A 20,825-nucleotide genomic window follows, 5' to 3' on the forward strand; every position below is an offset into this window, starting at 1 on the left:
TAACTTTGAATCAAAAATGAAATCTTTTACATTATGCTTTGGTGTCAAAGGTGGATTTCAAATTTACTTTTGCATTTTAATTTAGAAACACATCAAACCATTAAATTGTTTTTAAACAAGAATTGTCAAGGGGCTCAAGGTTTTTTCTGAAAAAAAAACTTTTATTTACAAATGGGTTTCTCACTTTTGTAATGGGAATGTACATTTGCAAGTTTAACACACTCAGAAGTGACCTGTTTAACACTTTTTTAAAATGCTATTTATATACTAGTACCAAAATTTCAGTTAGCCATGAATTTACACACACGCCTCATTTATTCTGTATTCTTACATATAGTTGAATGAGTCTCAATACAATTGACATTTCCACAATTTTTAAGCAAAGAAAGTCTTGAGTTTCATTATTGATTTAAATTGTTTTGACGTTTTTCTTACCAAGGCTTTAAGTTAATTCTAATAAATCAAACCTTCAGATTGAAGTGACATTTAAACAATTGCTGATACTATAAGAACTCATTTACAAAACTGCATTTTGGTTCATTTATTAAAAAAAATTATAATTTTAATTTCCCACATCAGGACAGATTGTTCAAAAGTACGAAGGAGATACAAGATAAAACAGGATTTAATTAGAGGGAAATCAGAACACACAAAATAATGAGATTTAAACACTCACCTTATTAATTTCTCTCTTTAAATCAGATGGCGAAAATTGATCTAGATAATGGTTGAAAGGTAATGCATCTATGGCTACAATCTCTGTGTGGTGTCTCTGCCAAGCATCCCTGCATAAACAACAAAGAATCTTTTTAAAAGAACATCTGAGTTTGTATGCTAAATCTAAACTGGCAATTCATATGCACCTATATCATCATGAATACATGAATGAAACAAAGACAGGACTATTCCCCATTAAATTATCAAAGTCAGCCTCGAAGAGTAAGGTAGGGGATAAGAATTTTTTATCCCCCAAAATATATAAAAGCAGATTAAAATAGTACATGGCAATTGATAAATTATACTGTCCTTGCATAATACAATGATGAGACCAACTACAGTTAATAAATCTGGATAATTTCAAAGTCTTACAGAATACACGGATTTTTCTTCTTGTTCAAAACTTAATGCAATAAGAAAACAAATTATATGAATTCAGGAAATCACATCTTATTACGAGGGTACTGTAAGGTTTTTATTTCAATAATCAAAGCATTTACAGCCAATGAGCAGCATGTGAAATAATTTTGTAAATCAACTAACATTTTCAACAATGATACAGATTAGATTATGCCTCTGCTTAATCAGAGCATGACACCAATTATTCCATTTTCTTTAATTCAGCTTGTATAAATTGTCAAGAAATATTTCTCCACGGTGTCTCTTCACCATTTGTAGTGAAATAGGCAGTCTGATAAACTACTTGATGTGACTTAAAGCTACTCAGTGAAACCAATCTTCCAGACCTGGTCTCCAGGGAATTCCCATTTCCCTTGTGTAAGGTAACACTAATGAATGATCTGTACAAGAATGTAAAGGCTTGCACTGTTTTATAATTGTATATAGTTTGTCTTTTATTATGAATAAAGTTTATTTTGATTTAAAAATTTCCCTTGTGTATGCCAAGAGAAAGGAGCAGAAGGTAATCTGGCTGGATGTTCATTACCGAGATCTTCTGAGCACAGTACAGTGCAGCTTGGTATCTTATTTTCCCAAAGGAGGGAAGGCTAATATTCAAGTGCAGTCATTTGCAGATAAAATGACACTGTGACGTGCTTCTGCATCCTTAATGACCAGAGTTTAAGAGTGTTCTAGCAAAATATTAAAGCCTTGAAAATATACATGTCAGATAGCAGATATGCTGCCGGAACCTGATCTCCAAGGCCTGATGTAAAGTTACAGGCCTGAGAATACCTTGCCTCCCTACTCCACTACTACTTGCCATGTATTATAGATATCGCCAACCATAAATATCCTGGAATGGAAAGCTCTGGTGCTACTGTCTTAATAGGGATACACGGCTGCCATATATTGCCCAAATAATTCATTCCTCCAAGGTTTAATCACTGGCTTCTGTCTTGCAACACATAGCCAAGGACAGGTAATAACAAACTTTTCTCCATGGTAAAGGTGTCCAAGACTAGAGGGCACAGGTTTAAAGGAAGGAGCAATATATCTACAGGGGATCAGAGGAAGAATTTTTTTCCACTTGGATGATGGTTGCAATCTGGAATGCATTACCCGAGGTGGTGGTGGAGGCAGGTACTCCCATGTTATTCAAAATGAGCACTTGAATCACCAAGAAATAATAAGGCTAGGGAGAAACCGCTGGTAAATGGGATTAGTATAGATAGATATGGTGGGCAGACAGGCTGTATGACTAAGATCTCCAACCCACCCATTAGAAATGTGAATGAAAGTCTTGCCATATCCAGTTTTGGCTGTCCATACCCTGATGCATCTTTTATTAAACAGTCAAAATCTCAAACAGAATAATTTATTTTTCAACAGATTTTTAAGTTTGTTTTATTTAATGAATGCTCTTATTTTTCAGCACAAAATTAACTACAAGTAAACAATTAAAATTATAACTGTATATATATGGAGACTAGTATTTTGCAACTTTTTCAAATTGTGTGCACAGGACGTAGATTTCACAGAAATACTGGCATTTAGTGTCTATCCTTAATTGCCCCTGAACGGAGGGGCTAGTTAATGATCAATCACATTGGTGAAACTGAAATCACATCCAGGTCATATTTACCCAGAATGGCAGATTTCCTTCACTGAAGGACACAAGTGAATCAAATGGGTTTTTACAAATCCTGCTTAATGTTACTAAAACTAATTATCTTTTAAAACTCAGATTTATATAATACCCAAACTTAATGTCCCACTGCCATGGTGGCATCGAATTTCATCTCAGGATCAATGGTCCAGGACTCCAGCTTCTCACCCAGTAAAGTAGCTGCCATATTACTTGCAAACATACCTGTCTAATACACATCATTCATCTATTATCTTATGCTTTAGAGAAAGCAAGATGCTATCTTTGAAGAACAGACATTATTTCTGCAGTGCAACCGAAACATTCTTTAAATAATACCTTGGAATCAGATCATTGCAGCTCCCCACCCATCTGTAGGTGTCTGCATAGCCTTCGTAGATGCTGTACTGCTCTGCACCTACAAATGGAAAGATTGGTTGTAACAAATTAGAATTCTTTTAAAAATGATCAGCTACTTAATTTTGAAATGCCAGAAATTTAATGTCAGTGCAGATCAGAATGATTCCAACACTTGCTGAGGTAAGTCAACTTAGTTACCAGAAAGTCCTTCAAATAAATAAATAAATGCAGAGATAAAGGAATGACAGAACAGTTTTGGATATATGACATTCACATTCAGATGCACTTCAGTTAAGCTCAGTAAGAACGATCCTGCATTATAAAATGAATGAACCACCTTAATGCAGATTTGACAGATTTGAAGTTTTATTTTTATTGGTGGATGTTGACTAAGGTCCAAGATCGTCTAGGGATGAAGGTTGCTAAGTGCACAATTGAAGATGAAGCAAGTCAAGACAGTGTGGCTGGATGTTGCTTGCATCGGTCACTTTCAGCATCTGACTCCCTCAAACGTCACCAAGGAATTGTCCCACTTATTGTAACCACTCCATAAAAAATATCCTTTTGCAAATTTGGAAGTAAGTCAATTTTAGACAAACTAATTAACTAAATAAAATGTCACAAATAGGTACAAATTTAGGATACATTTCAGTTGCACTAATGGTACGAACATAGCAATATTGACATAATAATAGTAACAGTATTCATATTGACTGTATAATTGAAGCAAGCCTGGAACAGACAAAAAAAAGTCCTTTTAAGCTTTTGATCAGCACAAAATCCTTAACTGCAACGAGTTACCCTTTTATTATTTTTCTTTTTTCTTCTGTTCGCTTAAATTATACAATATTCTTGACTTGATGCCATTTTAATAATAGCCATCTACAGTGACAACACTGTGGCCATGCAGAATTGGCAACTCCCTTGTCAATCAAGCTTGCTACGCTTATTGTGGCAAGAAAGATTTAGGCACAAAATTTCTAAGCAACCATTTTCCATTCACTATCTCTTTATTTTTGAAAAGAGGAATTGCGATGCTATGCTGCATATCATCTAGCCCTTCCCATCCAACTCAGTGGGATGTTGTCAACATATAATTTAATGGTCTGGATTTTCCAGGAAATAGTATAGAAGGACTGCGGGGGGAAAAAACCTGCCTATAAAGATCAAGCTGGCTCTGTGGTACAGATTTCCAATTGGGCCCTATGACAAGGAATCTGTGACATCAAAGGTGAGCTGGTCAAGTAACTAAAAGGCTGAAGAAATTTCACTGGCAGCAAAATGGGAAGTAAGAAGCTGATATTACTTAATTTTTTTTAAAAAACCCTTTTACGAAAAGCAAAATAAAGGTTTGAAAACAAACATGGAATTGAACTAATCACTGAAATATCATTCAGAAACTTAAAAAAATTCTTATACTTAAACCATGTAATTTGCAAGATCTTCTGTCAGTGTAGACTTTTTGATGGGTAGACTACAGTGACTAGAAGCCCTCTGAAATCTCCACCATTAGTGACCACTATTTGTAGGTGAACCTTGTAAGGATCAATTGCAAGAAATATCACAGCCTAATCCAATTCTGACCTGAATTCTCAGAAGTCCGGTAACTGGCTAACAATCAGGATGAATCACCATGACTGAGCTTGCAAGCTACTCACCAGTGTATCTTCGAACTGACTTCTTATTAAACATGATCATTCAAATATGTGCATACCATCAAAAAAAGGTCTTGCTCAAAGTTTTAAAAAAATTCAAAAATCATTAAAAAAAGAAAATCATCTATATTTATTATTAGTGACAGGAATTAATGTAATTGAATCCTGAGATTCTGATGCTTTCCTCTTGCTATTCATGATATTGTTTCAAGCTTGAGATTAGTTTTGTAACCCTATTAGTTTTTAGTTGCTCAAAACAATGTAAAATAATACAACTCCAAATGTAAACACCATCTGTCTGTAAAATGAAAGTACTGTAGCTTTCTGTTTTAGCATTTGACATCAAATTGCACTTGGTGGTAATTTTCCGTCAGGATTTTCCCGTGATCCAGCTACATAATTTACTCCGGTCTGAAAAGAACTTGACAAAGAAAAAAAATCCAAAGATAATTGGCAAACTCAATCATTAATGCAATAGTTCCCTTTTCAGTGAATGATAATAAGCAAATCACATTAAAATTAAGCTTCATGGTGCAGTCACTCTGCTCTGAAGTAGTTAAATTACAGACAGCTGCCAATTTATTACAATCTTCAACACTGCATTTGATTCCTGACCGTCAAAATACAATAGCTGTAAGCTTCTGACAACCAAAAGGTGTAGTATATTCAGAGGTCTGCGTGTTTAAAGCTATAGTTATTAAGCCAAGCATATATGGTTTAAGACTAACAAAAACTGATTTCCGCTGTTAGAAATACCAACTACAGCTCCCTCTACTGTTGAATCTCAGTTCTGCTGCCTACTTAGTGTAATTTTCTTCCAGTTTGAACAAGAATCATCTTGCATCAGTCACTTAAAGAAAACAAGTCTAACTGGAGCTGTGGATTTGTTAAAATTGATCCATTTTCCCCAATTAACTCTTTGTAGGTCTGAATGTTTTGATAAGAGAGATTAAAACACAATTTCACTTCAGCTTGGACATGTTATTTTGAGGAAGATTCTTTGGTGGAGATGCTATTTGGTGCACCATCAACTGACTGATGTTTATAACAGAAGGGAAAATCAGACTGTATGAGGCAAAGTTCAGATACCAGAAAAAAATTACTTGCTCTAAGTATCACGAAAAGTACATCTGTTACTTTCATAACAAATGACAAAATTTCATTAAAATTGAATGTTTATCACTTTTAAATTATTCTAAAGTGCTTCAAAAGTACTTCTGTAGTATAGACACTGGTAATAGAGGGGAGCCATCTTGTTTAGTATAATGTCTGACAAATAACTTTCAAACAAATAACAGTTTTAGTAATATTCAATTTGAGACAATCTAAGATATGTAAATAATGTAAATAAAGTATGTAAAATAATATGGCTAGTTTGCCACTCTTATTTAACTAGTAACATCTTTGTTCTATCTGCCTTCTCAGGTAATTGTAAAATTCAACAGCTGATTCACAAAACAATCTCAAGACAACTCTTTCACCAATGTGGATGACTCCTGAAGTGATTGACTAGATAATGTGTTCATCCATAGAAAGGACATGGAACCCAATTTCCTAACTCTGAAGTGAGAGTGTTACACTGAGCCCAAGTTGATAAAAATATTTCACACCTGAATGAAAACTAAACACAAAAAAGTTTTATGCACTATTGAGCCACTCCATTCAGGTGTATCGGTACCATGACAATATGAAAACAGTGATTTCCAAACATTAGCATTCCAGGCTAAAATTTTCACTATTCATTTTGCAGTTTATTATATGTACCAATGTCTGCTGTAAATACTTTGAAATAGAAAATAGCACCAAATGTATTTTTCATACCATACTTTCGTTCCTAATTTATTTGGAAAAGCAGTAATATCTCAATTGTGCACAGGATACACTTAAGTCTGGGACATAATCAAAAGATTTATGACCAAGACTGAGTAATGAGGGCAATAGTGCTTCCTTTCACACCACATCCTTCTATCTTCTAATTTCCTTGATTTTTTATATGTTAGAATGCTAATTAAGTAAAATAGAGAGCATGTCAAATTTATATTAAATGCAAGTTCTGTATAATTGTACAGAAAAGCTGTGCAGAAGAGTTTGTCGATTTTGATCTTGCCTAAGAAAACAGAACTAGTTTACTTATCTATTGCCTACCATTTTGAAATTTTAGATAATTACAAATCAAGGTTATTTAATGAACGCTACATTTATTTGCCTATGTTTTAACCATTGAAAACTTTCAGTCCTTCTTTCCACTGGAACTACAAGAGAGCATCATTGAAATGGGTAGTTTCACAATATTACCCAAACACAGAAAAACAAACACTTGTAAGATTTACAATAACAGTATTAACAGCATCACAGACAGCAGCATTCAGTTATATATTCTTTTCAATGGCTAAATATAAATAAATCAAATTAAGTTGATCCAATTAATAAGAATGACACAAAAATCCATTAATGGGATGATGCAATGTACTCCGTAACGGCTGAATCATAGAATGGGTATAGAACAGGAGGCAGCCATTTGACCTATTGCGTCTGCACCAGTTCTCTACCAGTGAAATTCCCTCCTTCCACCCCCTTCTATATACCTTTACAATTTTTTTCCACACCATATATTTATCCAATTTCCTCTTGAAGCCACAATGGAGCCTAGTTCCACCACATCTGCAAGCAGTACATTCCAGATTCCAAACACATGCTGCATTAAAGTTTTTCCTGGTGTAACTATTAATTCCATCCCATTTTATACCTGTCACTCCTAACCCTCAATCCTTCCACCAACAGGAACACCCTCCCACTATCCATTTTGTCCAGACCCTTCACCATTTTATACATCTGTCAAATCTCCTTCATCCTTCTCCAAGTAAAACAGCCTTTCTAATCCAGTCTTGTAACTGCAGGCTCTCATCCTGGGAACCATTCTTGTAAAGACCTTTACTGGACCCTCAGCATTGCCTTCACACCCATCCTGCAATGAGGCAGCCAGAATTTAACACAATACTGCAGCTGAGGCTAGACCAGTGTTTTATAAATGGGTTAGCATTGATTTCCCTGCTTTTGTGCCTCTTTTGATAACACTCAGAAGTCTGCGTGCCTTATCAACTGCTCGCTCAACTAGCCCTGCCACCTTGTGACTTGTCCAACCATGCCTCAGGTCCTTCCGCTCCTGCTCCTTTTAGAATAGTGTTCATCATTTTGTCGTGCCTCTCCTAATTTTTTCTAACAAAATGCAGCACCTCAGAACCCTCCGCATTATGCTTCACATGACATACGACTGCCATTCCACCAGCCTGTCTATATCCGCCTGCAATTTCTCCACTGTCCTCTTTACAGTTCACAATACGACCAAGTTTTGTGTCATCTGTAAACTTAGAAATTGTGACTTGCACCCACAAGTCTAGGTCATCAATAAAAGGCAATGGCCCTAACTTATCTCCTTGGGGAATGCCACTATTCACCTTCCTGCAGTCCAAAAAAAACATTCACAATGGCTCTCTGTTGTCTATTGCTTAGCCAGATTTGTATCCGTGCCATCAATGTCCCTTTTCTGCTTTGTGCTTCACCTTTGCTGATGTCTGTTATGCAGCATCTTTTTGGAAGCCTTCTAGAAGTCCAGGCATACCACATCGACTGCATTGCCCCCATGTGTTACTGGAGGAGGTAATTAGTCAATGGGACATTCAATGAGTCAATAGTCACATTGGGGAACTGAAATGCGAAGAGAAAAGTGTCACTTTGGCCAGACCCAATTGACAAGGATGGTATATTTTACTGGGAGACTAAGGGCAGGCCACATCTTAGCAAGAGGACAAGTAGGTCCTCCCCAGTTATAAACAATTGTTCTGCTCCTCAAGCACTAATCCAGAACTTACCTGTTAACATCCCATCATTACAAGTTGTGAAATTAAACTCAATAGGTTTGAGAATTTGAGAATGATCATCCAAACAGTCACTGTTGTCTAGAGGTCGAATCGTAGTAAGCGAGGCCCTTTAATGTCAATAGCTCCAAGATAACATGACTAGCAATGGAAATCCTGAACTAATTCTATCACCTTTGCCGAAATCAGTAATCTGACGTCAGGGTTAAGCAATTGCCTTGTAATATGGGGTGCTGCTGTTGATTGACCTGCCATTTAGGAGAGGCATCTCACCACCCAGTGCTGCCATTTTGAGGTTGGCATCTTTGTCCCCACTTTACTCCAGAGAATTCTTAAAATCAAGTGGGCAAATCTAGCTGGACAAGCAGAGGGAAGCTCAACAGTGCAAAAGCTGCACTGCTTTGGATAGTAACATTACAACAATATCCCAAATACACTTCAGGCCTTGGTTCTGCCAAGCTGTGTCTGACTCCCTGCACTTAATTATGTGCAGTATGTCTATGGATGGGTTTTTATACAAAGAGGAGTCCAAATTACATAAATAGAAATTCTGCATCCAGATTACTCAGTGGTTTGATGTGGAGACCTAAACATCGCAACTGATTTTCATGAACTTCAATTTTGACTAACATTACTTTATCAGTTGCACATTTTATGTGACAAGATATTCTTAGAAATGGATATCTTTGTTAAAAACAATATTTTAAACCAGGAAGCATGGTAATACAATTGTTTCATGAATAGGATTAAGTTTAATGTGCTGAGCAATGATTTTCTGTTTACTGACCCACTATCTTTCTTTTATTAAACCATTTAATGCAGACATATGACTTGTTTTTCAATACGTAATATTCAAAATGACAGACAAATCAGGACAATGCCTGTTAGCTGACAGAACAGAAAGAAAATGCATTTTAATCATGACAGAAAGAAACTGATATCAGCTTCATGTTTATTTACTGCTGTGGGCAGTGAACTTCAAACACCAGCAGCTCTTTACTGCTCAGAATTCTGACAAATTGACAAGCTGGAAAGGAATGTCTCTGTTAAGTGAACGGTAACAAAAGCAAGAAAAAAAAGTGCGGCTTTTTTGTCTGCTCTCCAAGGACAATCTCAAAATTAAAGTGCAATGAAATTTAAAAATTGCTTTGCAATAAATCAGTGAAACAATTTGTTTTTAGCTTCTTGAAAAACATTGTTAAATATATCAGTTAAAAATATTTAAAATTGTCACACAATAAAATTTGCATTAATTTAGGCCTAAAGTCAGCTTTATAAAATTCATTCCAAGGAAATCCCTATCAGTTGAGAGTGACCTTTAAGGGCAGTATATGTATTCAAATAAAATGCTGTTATTCATTAAGATCTAACAATCCAACTTCAGCATAATCATCAAATTCCTAACATTTCCTCCTTCACCTCCAAAATAATTTGCTTCTTCTTGATACGACACAAATTTATTACCAAAGAAATTCTTCCCATCTCTTTCAAGCACGGTATTAGCAAAGAAAAATTTAATCATGTGCTTTTGAAATGCTCAGCCCCTTCTTAACAGCTAGCAACTTGATTACACCCATTAAGCCTTCGGCAAGATTTATCAGAGTTAAGTATAATGAAAACATCAGGCAGACATGACATTAAGGAGACTTGGTTAAAGTCAGGTAGAGAAATAGATGTGCTGGACTTTGCATAACAAGTGTGATGAAATATTCCTTTCCATTAAGTGGCTGCAAGCTTCACTGTTGATAACTGCATAACAACACTAAGTGGCCCTTAACTGTAAATCCCTGAAAATGGTAGGCACATCACAGAAAGTGAGTCACCACAACCCATGGCCATTTGGCTTAAAACACAAACAGCTTGAAGGGTGCTCAAGGTAATTTCAATACCACTTTCAAATCACTCGTTCTTTAACGATGAGCCTTTCAAGTAGGATTTCACACTCTGCTATAAAGCTACATCCAAAATTATGCTCATTTTGCAAAAGACCATCGAGATCTAAATTTTATGCAAACTTATGAATATTTCAGATTGCATAAACAAGCAGAGTGCCAAATTCAATCCATATAATCTTTTTATAAAAAGCAAAATTAAACCTTCAATCTATCCAACAACCACTCATACAAATTAGGGACAGCACATTTGTCATCTAGCCCTGACATTTTTTGAATTTATAACTGGATATACTAATGCCATAAAATGCATTTACATAAATAGAATATTCATTGCAAGTTTTGGCACAGATAAATTAAAAAACACACAGAAATAGAAAGAAAAAGTGATGTGCCAAAATTATGTCCTTACTATTGCAGCTGCTTTGAACCGAAATACTTGTAGCAATTGTTTTTGTCTCATAAAAGACACAAAATGATGACTAAAATGCCTTTTGAGGAAATAGATCAATGGATGAGAGGGAAAGGAAAAAGAAAATGTATTTGCTCCAGTGCTTCCTCAATGTTTTGTGCTGATATTTACTTCATGTCTCCGTATATATCTCTGGTGAAAACTGACAGTGAAAGTTTCATTCCCCACCATTTGGTTTCACCTGTTGCTGTTGTGACTGGCCTGGTATGGAGGCTCCAATGCAAAGGATCGCAAGAGGCTGCAGAGGGTTATAACCAGCTCTATCAAGGACACAACCCTCCCTACCATTGGGGTAGTGCCTCAAGGCGGCCATATCAATCATTAAGGACCCTCACCATCTGGAACATGCCCTCTTGGCATTACTACCATCAGGGAGGAGGTACAGGAGCCTGAAGACCCACACTCAACGATTCAGGACCAGCTTCTTCTCTTCCGCCATCAGATTTCTGAATGATCCATGAACACTACCTAATTGTTCCTTTTTTTAAAAAAAACACTAATTATTATTGTCATTTCTCGATTTTCACTGTACTGCTGCGGCAAAAACAAATTTCACATCATACAAGTCAGTGATAATAAACCAGATTCTGATTCTGTAGAAAGAGTGCACTTGTTGTACGTGTGACAACTTCAAATGATACACAGAATAAGAGAGTCATGCAAGTACAAAATAGAAGTATTCAAAACTTTGTGTACCAAAAATGTTGATACACAACAAATTTTTGAATTGAAGCTACATTTTCTTAATGAAAAAAATGGTTAATATACCTGGAATATAATTTTCAACTTCGAAGTATTGATGCCAATCTAGTAGTAATGTGATGGGAAGTCACACAGGGCAGTATAAATACTGAATTGAACAATGGCCCAAACTAAGTTAATATAATGATTTATCTTTGGTACCTGGATGCAGAATTTTTGTTTTACAATATTGCATGAATATTGAAAGATCCATTGAGGATGATGCAAATAAGGGACAATGCACTTAATAATAAACAGACATTCTAAATCTTGCAAATAGTAACAGCTTCTACTACACTTCTAATATTTTTCACCTCCCAACAATTATTTAGACCGCTAACAGCTTTATAACTCAATTTAATTTTGAACTACACAATCAAAGATGATGCATTTCCTGTTGTAATAGATGACTATGCAATGTAGTGGAGCCTTGTGACAACAATACAGCAAAGATTACAGTTTAACATCCATCAAGTGAAGAGGAATAAACTAAAAACCAGACGTTATTTACTATCAGCAGAACAAAAGTAAATTGAATTTTATCGTGTGAAATGACTAATCAGTAATTCTCAGAGCAAAATGTCATATTTGCAAGAATCTTGCACTTAAAACTATTTGGCCACTGCATTCTTAAATGTACACCTGGTATCTACATGTATGCAGATGACATCCAGCTCTAACCCTTCACCATTTCTCTCAAGGCCTCCATTGGAAAGATTGAAGTTACTGTATGCTACTGGTTGGTGTACATCCAGATGTATAAATACTGAAGAACAACAGAAAAGTGGCATTATCACTGCCTTTAATGGGATAGATTCAATGCAGATCTAACAGCTCAAGACAGGGCATCCATAAGATACAAGACAACAGCAGAACTGTATTCCATCTTAACCTGTAATCATAAGGTCTGACATGTCCCTCATTCTACCACTGACAAGCCAGGGGATTGATCCTGATGCAAAGTGGAAGAGCATGCCTGGAGCAAAGTTAAAATAGTCTAAAGGTGAGGTGCCGATCTGGGTAAAGCTGTAACACAGGACTGTATACAAGCTAAAGTTAAGTAATTCCACAATCAGCAAATTGCGTCAAGCTTTGCAGTCCTCCATACCTAGGTCAGAGGCCAAGTACATTGCAGCATGATTCAACTCCTGAACCTCATTTGCCTTTCCACCATATACAAAGTACAAGACAAGAGAACAATGAAATACTCTCCAACCGTCTTGATAAACTTGCCTCCCAACCATACTCAAAAGTCAATATCCAGCACAAAGCCCATTTGACTTGCATGCCATGCACTATTTTAAAAATTCAATCACTCCACAATTTATGCAGCTTGGCACTTGAAGGAGAATAATTTTCAAGGCCATGGGGAAAGAGTGGCAAACTGATGGGGTTGCTCTCCTAAGATATGGGGAGAGCATTCTGGCACAGATATACATGAATAGAATCATAACAATTCTACGATCACCAACATCTTGCCAAGAGCTCTTGGACTGCAATTCACAAACCTGTAATCTTTATCTCTTGGAAGAGGATAGTGGCACTTGAGAACACCATGACCACCAAATCACACAGCAAACTGACTTGGATGTACAACATTCCAGAATTTCCTAACAACACTTTTACCCCATGCAACCCATTCACGTGGTTGTAACAATTCTTTCAATTTGTTACATTTCATTTGTTCTATCATTTTGGTTCAACGGTTGTTTTTAAAAATAATTATTACTTTTGTTACGAACCAGCAACAAAAGAAACACACCGAGTCATGATTCAGTGTTAAAAACTACTTTATTAATAGCTACTTATGATAATAAGAAAAATAAAAGTAAAAATGTTAGAATGTTAGAAGTAATAATGTTAGAATCTTAAACATTAACCCCAAAACTAAACTCGTAGTGTGTGTGTGGCAAACTCCCAAACTCCAAGTCCAAGAATGGTTCTTAAAGTTCAGTTCAGCAAGCCATACGGTGAAACGTGAGCAAAGGCTTCTTCAACAACCACCGTTGACTGAAGACAAACCATAGATGTAGATATAAAATAGAGAGTAATTACAAAATCCAAATGGTCCACTTTGGAACCAAAATGACACCTCAGTGTTTACTCCGCAGTGACCACTCTACCGCATCTTCCTCACCCCGAAAGGCTCTTGAATCGTGGCCGTCCACACAAATACCTGTTTCCTTCTACAGGTCAACAACAAAGTGAACTCCACTGCTTTGTTCCGAAGTATCTGCCACCCCAAAAGGCATCCAAATCATGGCCATCCACACAAATACCTGTTTCCCTCTACAAGTTAACGACAAAGTGGACTCCACTGGATTCCTCCAGAAATCCATACGTGGATTGTAGTGACAGACACAGTTACTGTTTCTCATCCATTGATAGAGAAACTAGCAGGCTGGTGTCTCTCTCTCTCCTCTGACTGACTGCTCCAAAAACGTCATTATGTCCTTTATCTTCTGTTGACGTAAGCACGCCACACACACACACACACACACAACTATGCTCTATCTTAAAGGGACATTCACCAATAGTAACCTAGTCCGTAACACTTTGACAACTTTGGTCTGCACTCTACTACAGACACTCACTCAACTCTCCACTTTTCTGCAAATTAAGAACACTCGTCCTCTCACTCTTCTCTGCTTTTCTCACCTCTGATGCTGCTTGACCTGCTGAGCATTTCTAGCATTCTCTGTTTTTGTTTCAGATTTCTAACATCTGCAATTTTTTTGCTTCAACCTCAGAAGTAATGACCTACATTCATTCATCATCGATCAAGAAGTATTTCCTCAATATAATAATGTCTGGATCTTACAGGATTGACAATGTTTTGCTTTAAAACTTCCATAGAGGATACTATCAAAATAACATGGTATACCATGTATAATATTGCATCACCCTGATCAGTTTTTGTTACAATTCAACGCCTAATTGTTAAAAATGCTGAGTTAGTCAGACTAAGTATGAAATCAGTGCAGATTGGTAATAACATCTCCTCCCTGCTGAGGATCAACACAGGAGCACCTCAAGGATGTGCACTTAGCCCACTGAACAACTCTCTCTACACTCATGACTGTGTGGCTAAGCACAGCTCAAAACACCATTTATAAATTTGCCAATGACACCACTGTTGTTGGTAGAATCTCAGATGGCAGCAAGGAGGCATACAGGAGTGAGATAGATCGGCTGGTTGAGTGGTGTCGCAACAACAACCTCACACTCAACGTCAGCAAGACCAAGGAATTGATTGTGGACTTCAAGAAGGGGAAGTCAGGAGAACACACACCAGTATTGAGGGGTCAGCGGTGGAAAGGGTGATCAGCTTCAAGTTCCTGGGCATCAACATCTCAGATGCCCAACACATTGATGCAGTCACAAAGGCACACCAGCAACTCTACTTCCTTAGGACTTTGAGGAGATTCAGTATGATGCTGGAGGAACTCAACAGGCCAGGCAGCATCCGTGGAGAAATGCAGGTGGTCAATGTTTCGGGTCAGGGGTCTTGACCTGAAACATCGACTGCCTGCTTTTCTCCACAGATGCTGCCTGGCCTGCTGAGTTCCTCCAGCATCATCATGTTTTTCATCTGGACACCCTCCCCACTATCGAGGACATCTTCAAGAGGCAGTGCCTCAAGAAGGCGGCATCCATCACCAAAGACCCTCGCCATCTGTGATATGCCCTCTTCTCGTTATTACCACCAGGGAGGAGGTACAGGACCTGAAGACTCACACTCAACGATTCAAAACAGCTTCTTCCCCTTCGCTATCAGATTTCTGAACGGTCCATGAACACTACCTCATTATTCCTTCTTTTTTGCACTATTTATTTTTGTAATTTATAGTAATTATTTGTCTTTGCACTTTGCTGCTGCCACTAAACAACAAATTTTACATCATACAAGTCAGTGATAATAAATCTGATTCTGATCAAGTTTCATCAGTGGAGACACAAGAGACTGCAGATGCTGGAAATCTGGATTAATCAGTGGGATGCCAATGATTGCTGTAAAATGAAAGAAAACAAGGTTGGAGAGATACAGAAGTCAATTAATGGTGAATAATTGTTGCTTCTGTGTACCCTCCTCACAAACAATGCTTTGTTCAACACTGAAGAAACAGTCAGGCAGCGTAAAATCCTCCTGAGAATAACCCATAAGCAGCTCTTGGTACCCATCTTGTAACTGACAGATGAATGGGTGTAGTTGTGATTTATTCACAGGGATCTGTTCATACCTGCTTGCACAGATAAAAGAATGGCAGAGGTAAAGTGGTTGCTTCCTCCATGGATAAAACTCAAGAATCTGCTTTAATAACCAAAATAACCATACACACATAACACACAGGCGCTGTGATAATGATTTTCAAGACTTGACATCTTCTCAGTGACAACGCAGCACTGATACGGGATTATTTTATAAAATGTCTGAAATAATGACATTTCCCAATTTTATGACATGTAGTCACATACAGCCATTTTCTGCCTATTATTTCACATGTCCAAGTTTAAATTGGCAGGTTGTCAGCTGGCAGAATGCAAGTAACAAGTTACATAAGCTGCATAATCAAACTTACGGACATGCAAGTCATTGCTAAACCTATGTTACGTAAACAACTTCCATTAGAAACATTCTACCATGGTGTAGAAATGCAAAAATGGAAAAGGAGAAATCACTAAACAGTGAAGAGATTGCTTTCTGTAATCTGTGCTCTTAAGAATATGGGGAAAAGAGTCATAAGGTATTGTAAACTACACCAGATCACTTCCAAAACCAAGTTTTTTGTAGAATTAATATTCAGAAGTTTACCAGGTTCCAACAACATTGATTATATCTAGTTATACCTAGAAATTCATTAAATTTAAAGGATGCCTCTTTACGCTATGCAACTAAACAATGAGTTACAATTTACAAAATGCCAAAAACAGAAAACAAACCAGTAATGATGAGACATTCATTGTGGTCCAAGGCTTCTGTAAACAGTCGTGAAACAATGAGTTCAGGGTTTATCAAAAACCGTATTTCTTCCTGCACAAGACCACCACGTGTGACACCACCTCCAACAAATCTATTTGCAAAGTCCACCTGCAAATAAAGATAGATATCATGTTTATTCATTTTAGAGTTTGAAAACAATTGATAAAATTTGTATGGATATTTTTCTGGGCATTACCAGATATCTGCTTGTAACCATTGTAACCACTCCTGAAGCAAAAGCCCACTTCCTATAAACCACAGCGCACCATGGCTTATGGGTGTGTACTCTGGGTTAGGAATGTCAGTTAGGGTTAGGATGAGATAGTGTTGGCAGATAAGTTTGTACAAGTGAGAATATCTGTGCTTAGGTTGGGCATGGATACGGGAGTCAAGGATCACTGCACTGCAGTGGAATGACGGGAAGGAATTCAATTCCATTGCCTTGTTATTAAGTTTGAAGTTGCGACCTTCCCAAATGACCAAGTATTTATTATTCTCCTGTCTCAATTGATAATTTCACCTTCTCTAGGTTTATTATTGCCTGGTTAACAGGGATGGCATCTTGCTAAAGTTATGCAAGAACATATGAAAATAGGAGCAGGAACAGGCCACTCAGCCTCGATATATCCTACCATTCAACATGGTCTTGGCTGATCTTCCTCAGGTCTCAACTCCTTTTCTGTGCCAGTTTCCCATAGCCTTCATTTCCCTGATCATTTAAAAATTTGCTTCCTGTTCAAAGCTCAATGATCTAGTCTTTGCCACCCTTCAAGGTACAGAGTTGCTGAGATTCTACTCACAGAGGATGGTGAGGTTCCTAAGCAACTCAGTTTTAGATGACCATCCTCTTATCTTCAAGGTTCTCCCATGAGTGGAAACAGCTCAGGATCTTGTATGTTTCAATGAGGTTACCCTTCATTCTTTCAAACACCAAAGGATTATAGATCTTGTAAATGGAATGGCCACCTTGGAAGAAAGTTCTCCCATTAATGAATCACTTATCTTTGCCCAAACTTCACTAATTCAGCACAGTCCAGTTTATGGACCTTGCAACTAACCAATGTGTACATCAACAGTGCATCATCTGACCAGCTAATTGTCATGAGCCAACACAAATCAGTCAAAACCGAGAGTTAATCAGTTTCCAAATATACTCTGTAGTTTTGGTAATTTATATTAATTTACATCTGCTGAATCCCTAGTTTACTGGACACATTTGCTTTGTAATGCAGTTAACTCTAATGGATACTTAAAAGTAATTTACTAAAGACCTTCCCAACAAAAGCCATTTCAATGTGTAATACTCTGTCCAATGGGGGTTCTTATCTGTTTTCATAAAAAGTGCCATCATTAACCCACACTTTCCTGGATACATTCTTCTAGCACAATAAATGAGATCACCAAGCCCAGAGTACAGCTATACAGACAGTTCCTGGGTTATGGAAGGGTTCCGTTCTTGAGAACTGTTCTTAACTGATTTCTCTGCGTCAGAAACACTACCCATAATTAAACTAATGGAATACATACTGTATTCAGTCATTAATAAATACCATGAAACAATTTATTATTACTAGCTTGAAAAATGCTTTAAAAAGCATGGGAGAATTTGCATGGTCAGATTTCCATAAGTCAGGTCATTTGTAACAGGAGGGTCCCCTGTATTCATTTTAGTCTTTCAGCTTAAATGCAGATAGAAAAAAAAATTATAATCACAATGGAAACGGGTTTTAAACAAAATACAGTGGCATGGCACATGTAGAAAACTACATTTTCTAAATTGAAGGTATTCACACAAATCATGTGACGTAAGCAGCACTATAAGCCAAGCTGTCCAGTAATTTAAATGATTAATTAACAGTTTCATTAATATTTATACTAATCAATAAAATATAGGTTTTAACCTCATTACTTTTGAACAAGGCCAGCAGCCTATTTTCAGAGCATATTCTGTTTTTAAATGCAGTAATCATCCGTTTTACTCAAGTATGCACATTGTAGCACTAATTAGGTAGTTTAATTACACAACACAAGTCACAGCACAACATATCAGTTAGAAGAGCAATAAGGATGACAGAGTTAACACAAAGGCTCTCTTCCCTGTAAAACAGTTGGATTTTTATGACCATCTTGCAGCTTAAATAGCCACGTTTTCCAAGATTAACTCTGTCACAAATCACATCCCTCCTCAATGTCAAAGGACCACCAGCAAACATTTGGGAACAGGTAATGCAGACAGGTATTGTAACAGAAAATGGGAAGGAAATGGGAAAGTAGTAAGATACTTTATGAAATAGCCAATCAATCTGGACAGGTTTCAAAAATTAGTAAAATAGTCTCAAGATTTCAATTAAATTACTGTTGGTTCTAGCTCACTACCGTAACTACTTAATCGAAATAATGGAATGAGCACAAAACCTTCTATCATTTATGATCTAGTTGCATTCTGTAACCAGTATTTAACAAAGAATGGGATTGAACTAAATCAAAGAGATGAAATAAATGTTAAAAAAAAATGTTTGATTTGCTCCAGATTTCTGCAGGTTTCTAGTATAATACATCTGGTGTTGTTTTGTAAAATTCTCAAATTCACAAAGTGAATTCCTCTAGAATGCCTCTAAATAGGACTTCATGACATTACACTCCAGCAAAGAAAAAAAATCAATGCTTTCAGAACAGGATAAACATGTGCTTGAAAAACATATCAAGTCTGCAAGATTACACATCATACTTGACAGACTGGACAATGGGTCCAGAATTCTGGCATCAGAGTGGGCACTATTCTCAATGTTGTACTTAAGTGCATTGTCCACAGAAATTGAGAGAGCGCGAAAATGCCTTTCCTCCATGTAGCTTAACTGAACTTAACAACTTGCAAGGAAGGAAAGACTTTATGCACTTTGCTGTCACTGTTTCGGGCATCAATATAGTTTGAAGTAGTGGAAGATCAAAGACAAAATCGGTCTTGTATTTAACACCAAATCAATAAAGCCTCCAGTTTAAGGCTGTAAGGGTTAACTGGTCAAATCACACTTCTGGGTTTCAGATTAAATCTGCACTTCTGTAAATCAGTTCTGATGCTGTCACATTGAAAGCCACAGGATCCTTTAAAAGCTCTTTGCACATTCAAAGAAAAAAAAAAGGAAGAAAACTGATATGAAGCTATGATCTCATCAGAGCTTTGCTCTGGTCTCCGACTTGCCAGATGACAGCTGCCATTGCAGTTCCTTCAAGCATGTTAAAATGAAGTGAAATGATAGAAACTGCCTCAGGGACAAAATTTTAAGTAGACTTTTCAATGACCAGCAGCATCTTCATTTTTTTGTAATTCATTCCAATTTGCAGCAAGCAGAATGCACTTTTAAAAGGCATTGCACTATTCAGATTCTAATCTGTTTCCCTCGGCAACTTCAGAAGCACTTTTCATTTCTCATCTCTAATCACTACATTAAATCAGACAGGCTAAAAAGTTACACAAAACATTTAATTCTTGATAACTTACTGTCTATTTTATGTACTTCCTGAAATAATGTTTTATGAGAATAGGGAATCTGGAAATGATAACAAAATTGGACTAATTTCTTAAGACTTAAAATATTGCCAAATAACTCTTCCTTTTTAATACTACATAAGACTACTAGATATGGGACTACTTTGATCTTTTTCAATAAGTTAATCCCTATAGTGTACTATGATTAAACATTCTCCACACAGTGGTAGTTTATGGTTAAGCAGCCGTTATTCCCTTAACTGTATTTGGTTCGATTCCCTTGCATTACATGTCTGTGCGTTATCCAATTAGGCACATCTTTGTTGTTCAATAAGAACCCAATACAATATATCCAGCTGTTTCCTCTCTCCCATCCATCTTTTACCCCACCAGGAGAGAATACAAGGCCTGAGATTTCAACCGCCTGGTGATGGAATGGCTGACACATGTTGACACCTGTCTTTAAGCTTTGCCTCAATGGATAGTGAACTCTGCAGAATAGCACAAACAGTGCACTTATCACAGTTGTTGGTAGACCTATAAACTAACCACAAGCAACAGAACATCACTCATGCTGCACTAATAATTCAACAGCATG

The 20,825-nt window shown here is 36.9% G+C and overlaps 1 protein-coding gene across 2 annotated transcripts in view; it reads right to left on the bottom strand.

Moving 5' to 3' along the window:
• Positions 1–20,825, bottom strand: part of parga (poly (ADP-ribose) glycohydrolase a) — a 131,508-nt gene that overhangs the window by 19,852 nt on the left and 90,831 nt on the right. For both annotated transcript variants that reach the window (XM_052041635.1, XM_052041634.1), the window contains exons 13-15: positions 16,701–16,848; positions 3,104–3,182; positions 677–785 (exon numbers count right to left, since the gene is read on the bottom strand). In XM_052041635.1, coding sequence (XP_051897595.1) covers positions 677–785; positions 3,104–3,182; positions 16,701–16,848 — 336 coding nt within the window. The remainder of the gene's footprint in view (positions 1–676; positions 786–3,103; positions 3,183–16,700; positions 16,849–20,825) is intronic.

This window comes from Pristis pectinata, chromosome 30 (assembly GCF_009764475.1).
Source record: "Pristis pectinata isolate sPriPec2 chromosome 30, sPriPec2.1.pri, whole genome shotgun sequence".
NCBI lineage: Eukaryota > Metazoa > Chordata > Chondrichthyes > Rhinopristiformes > Pristidae > Pristis > Pristis pectinata.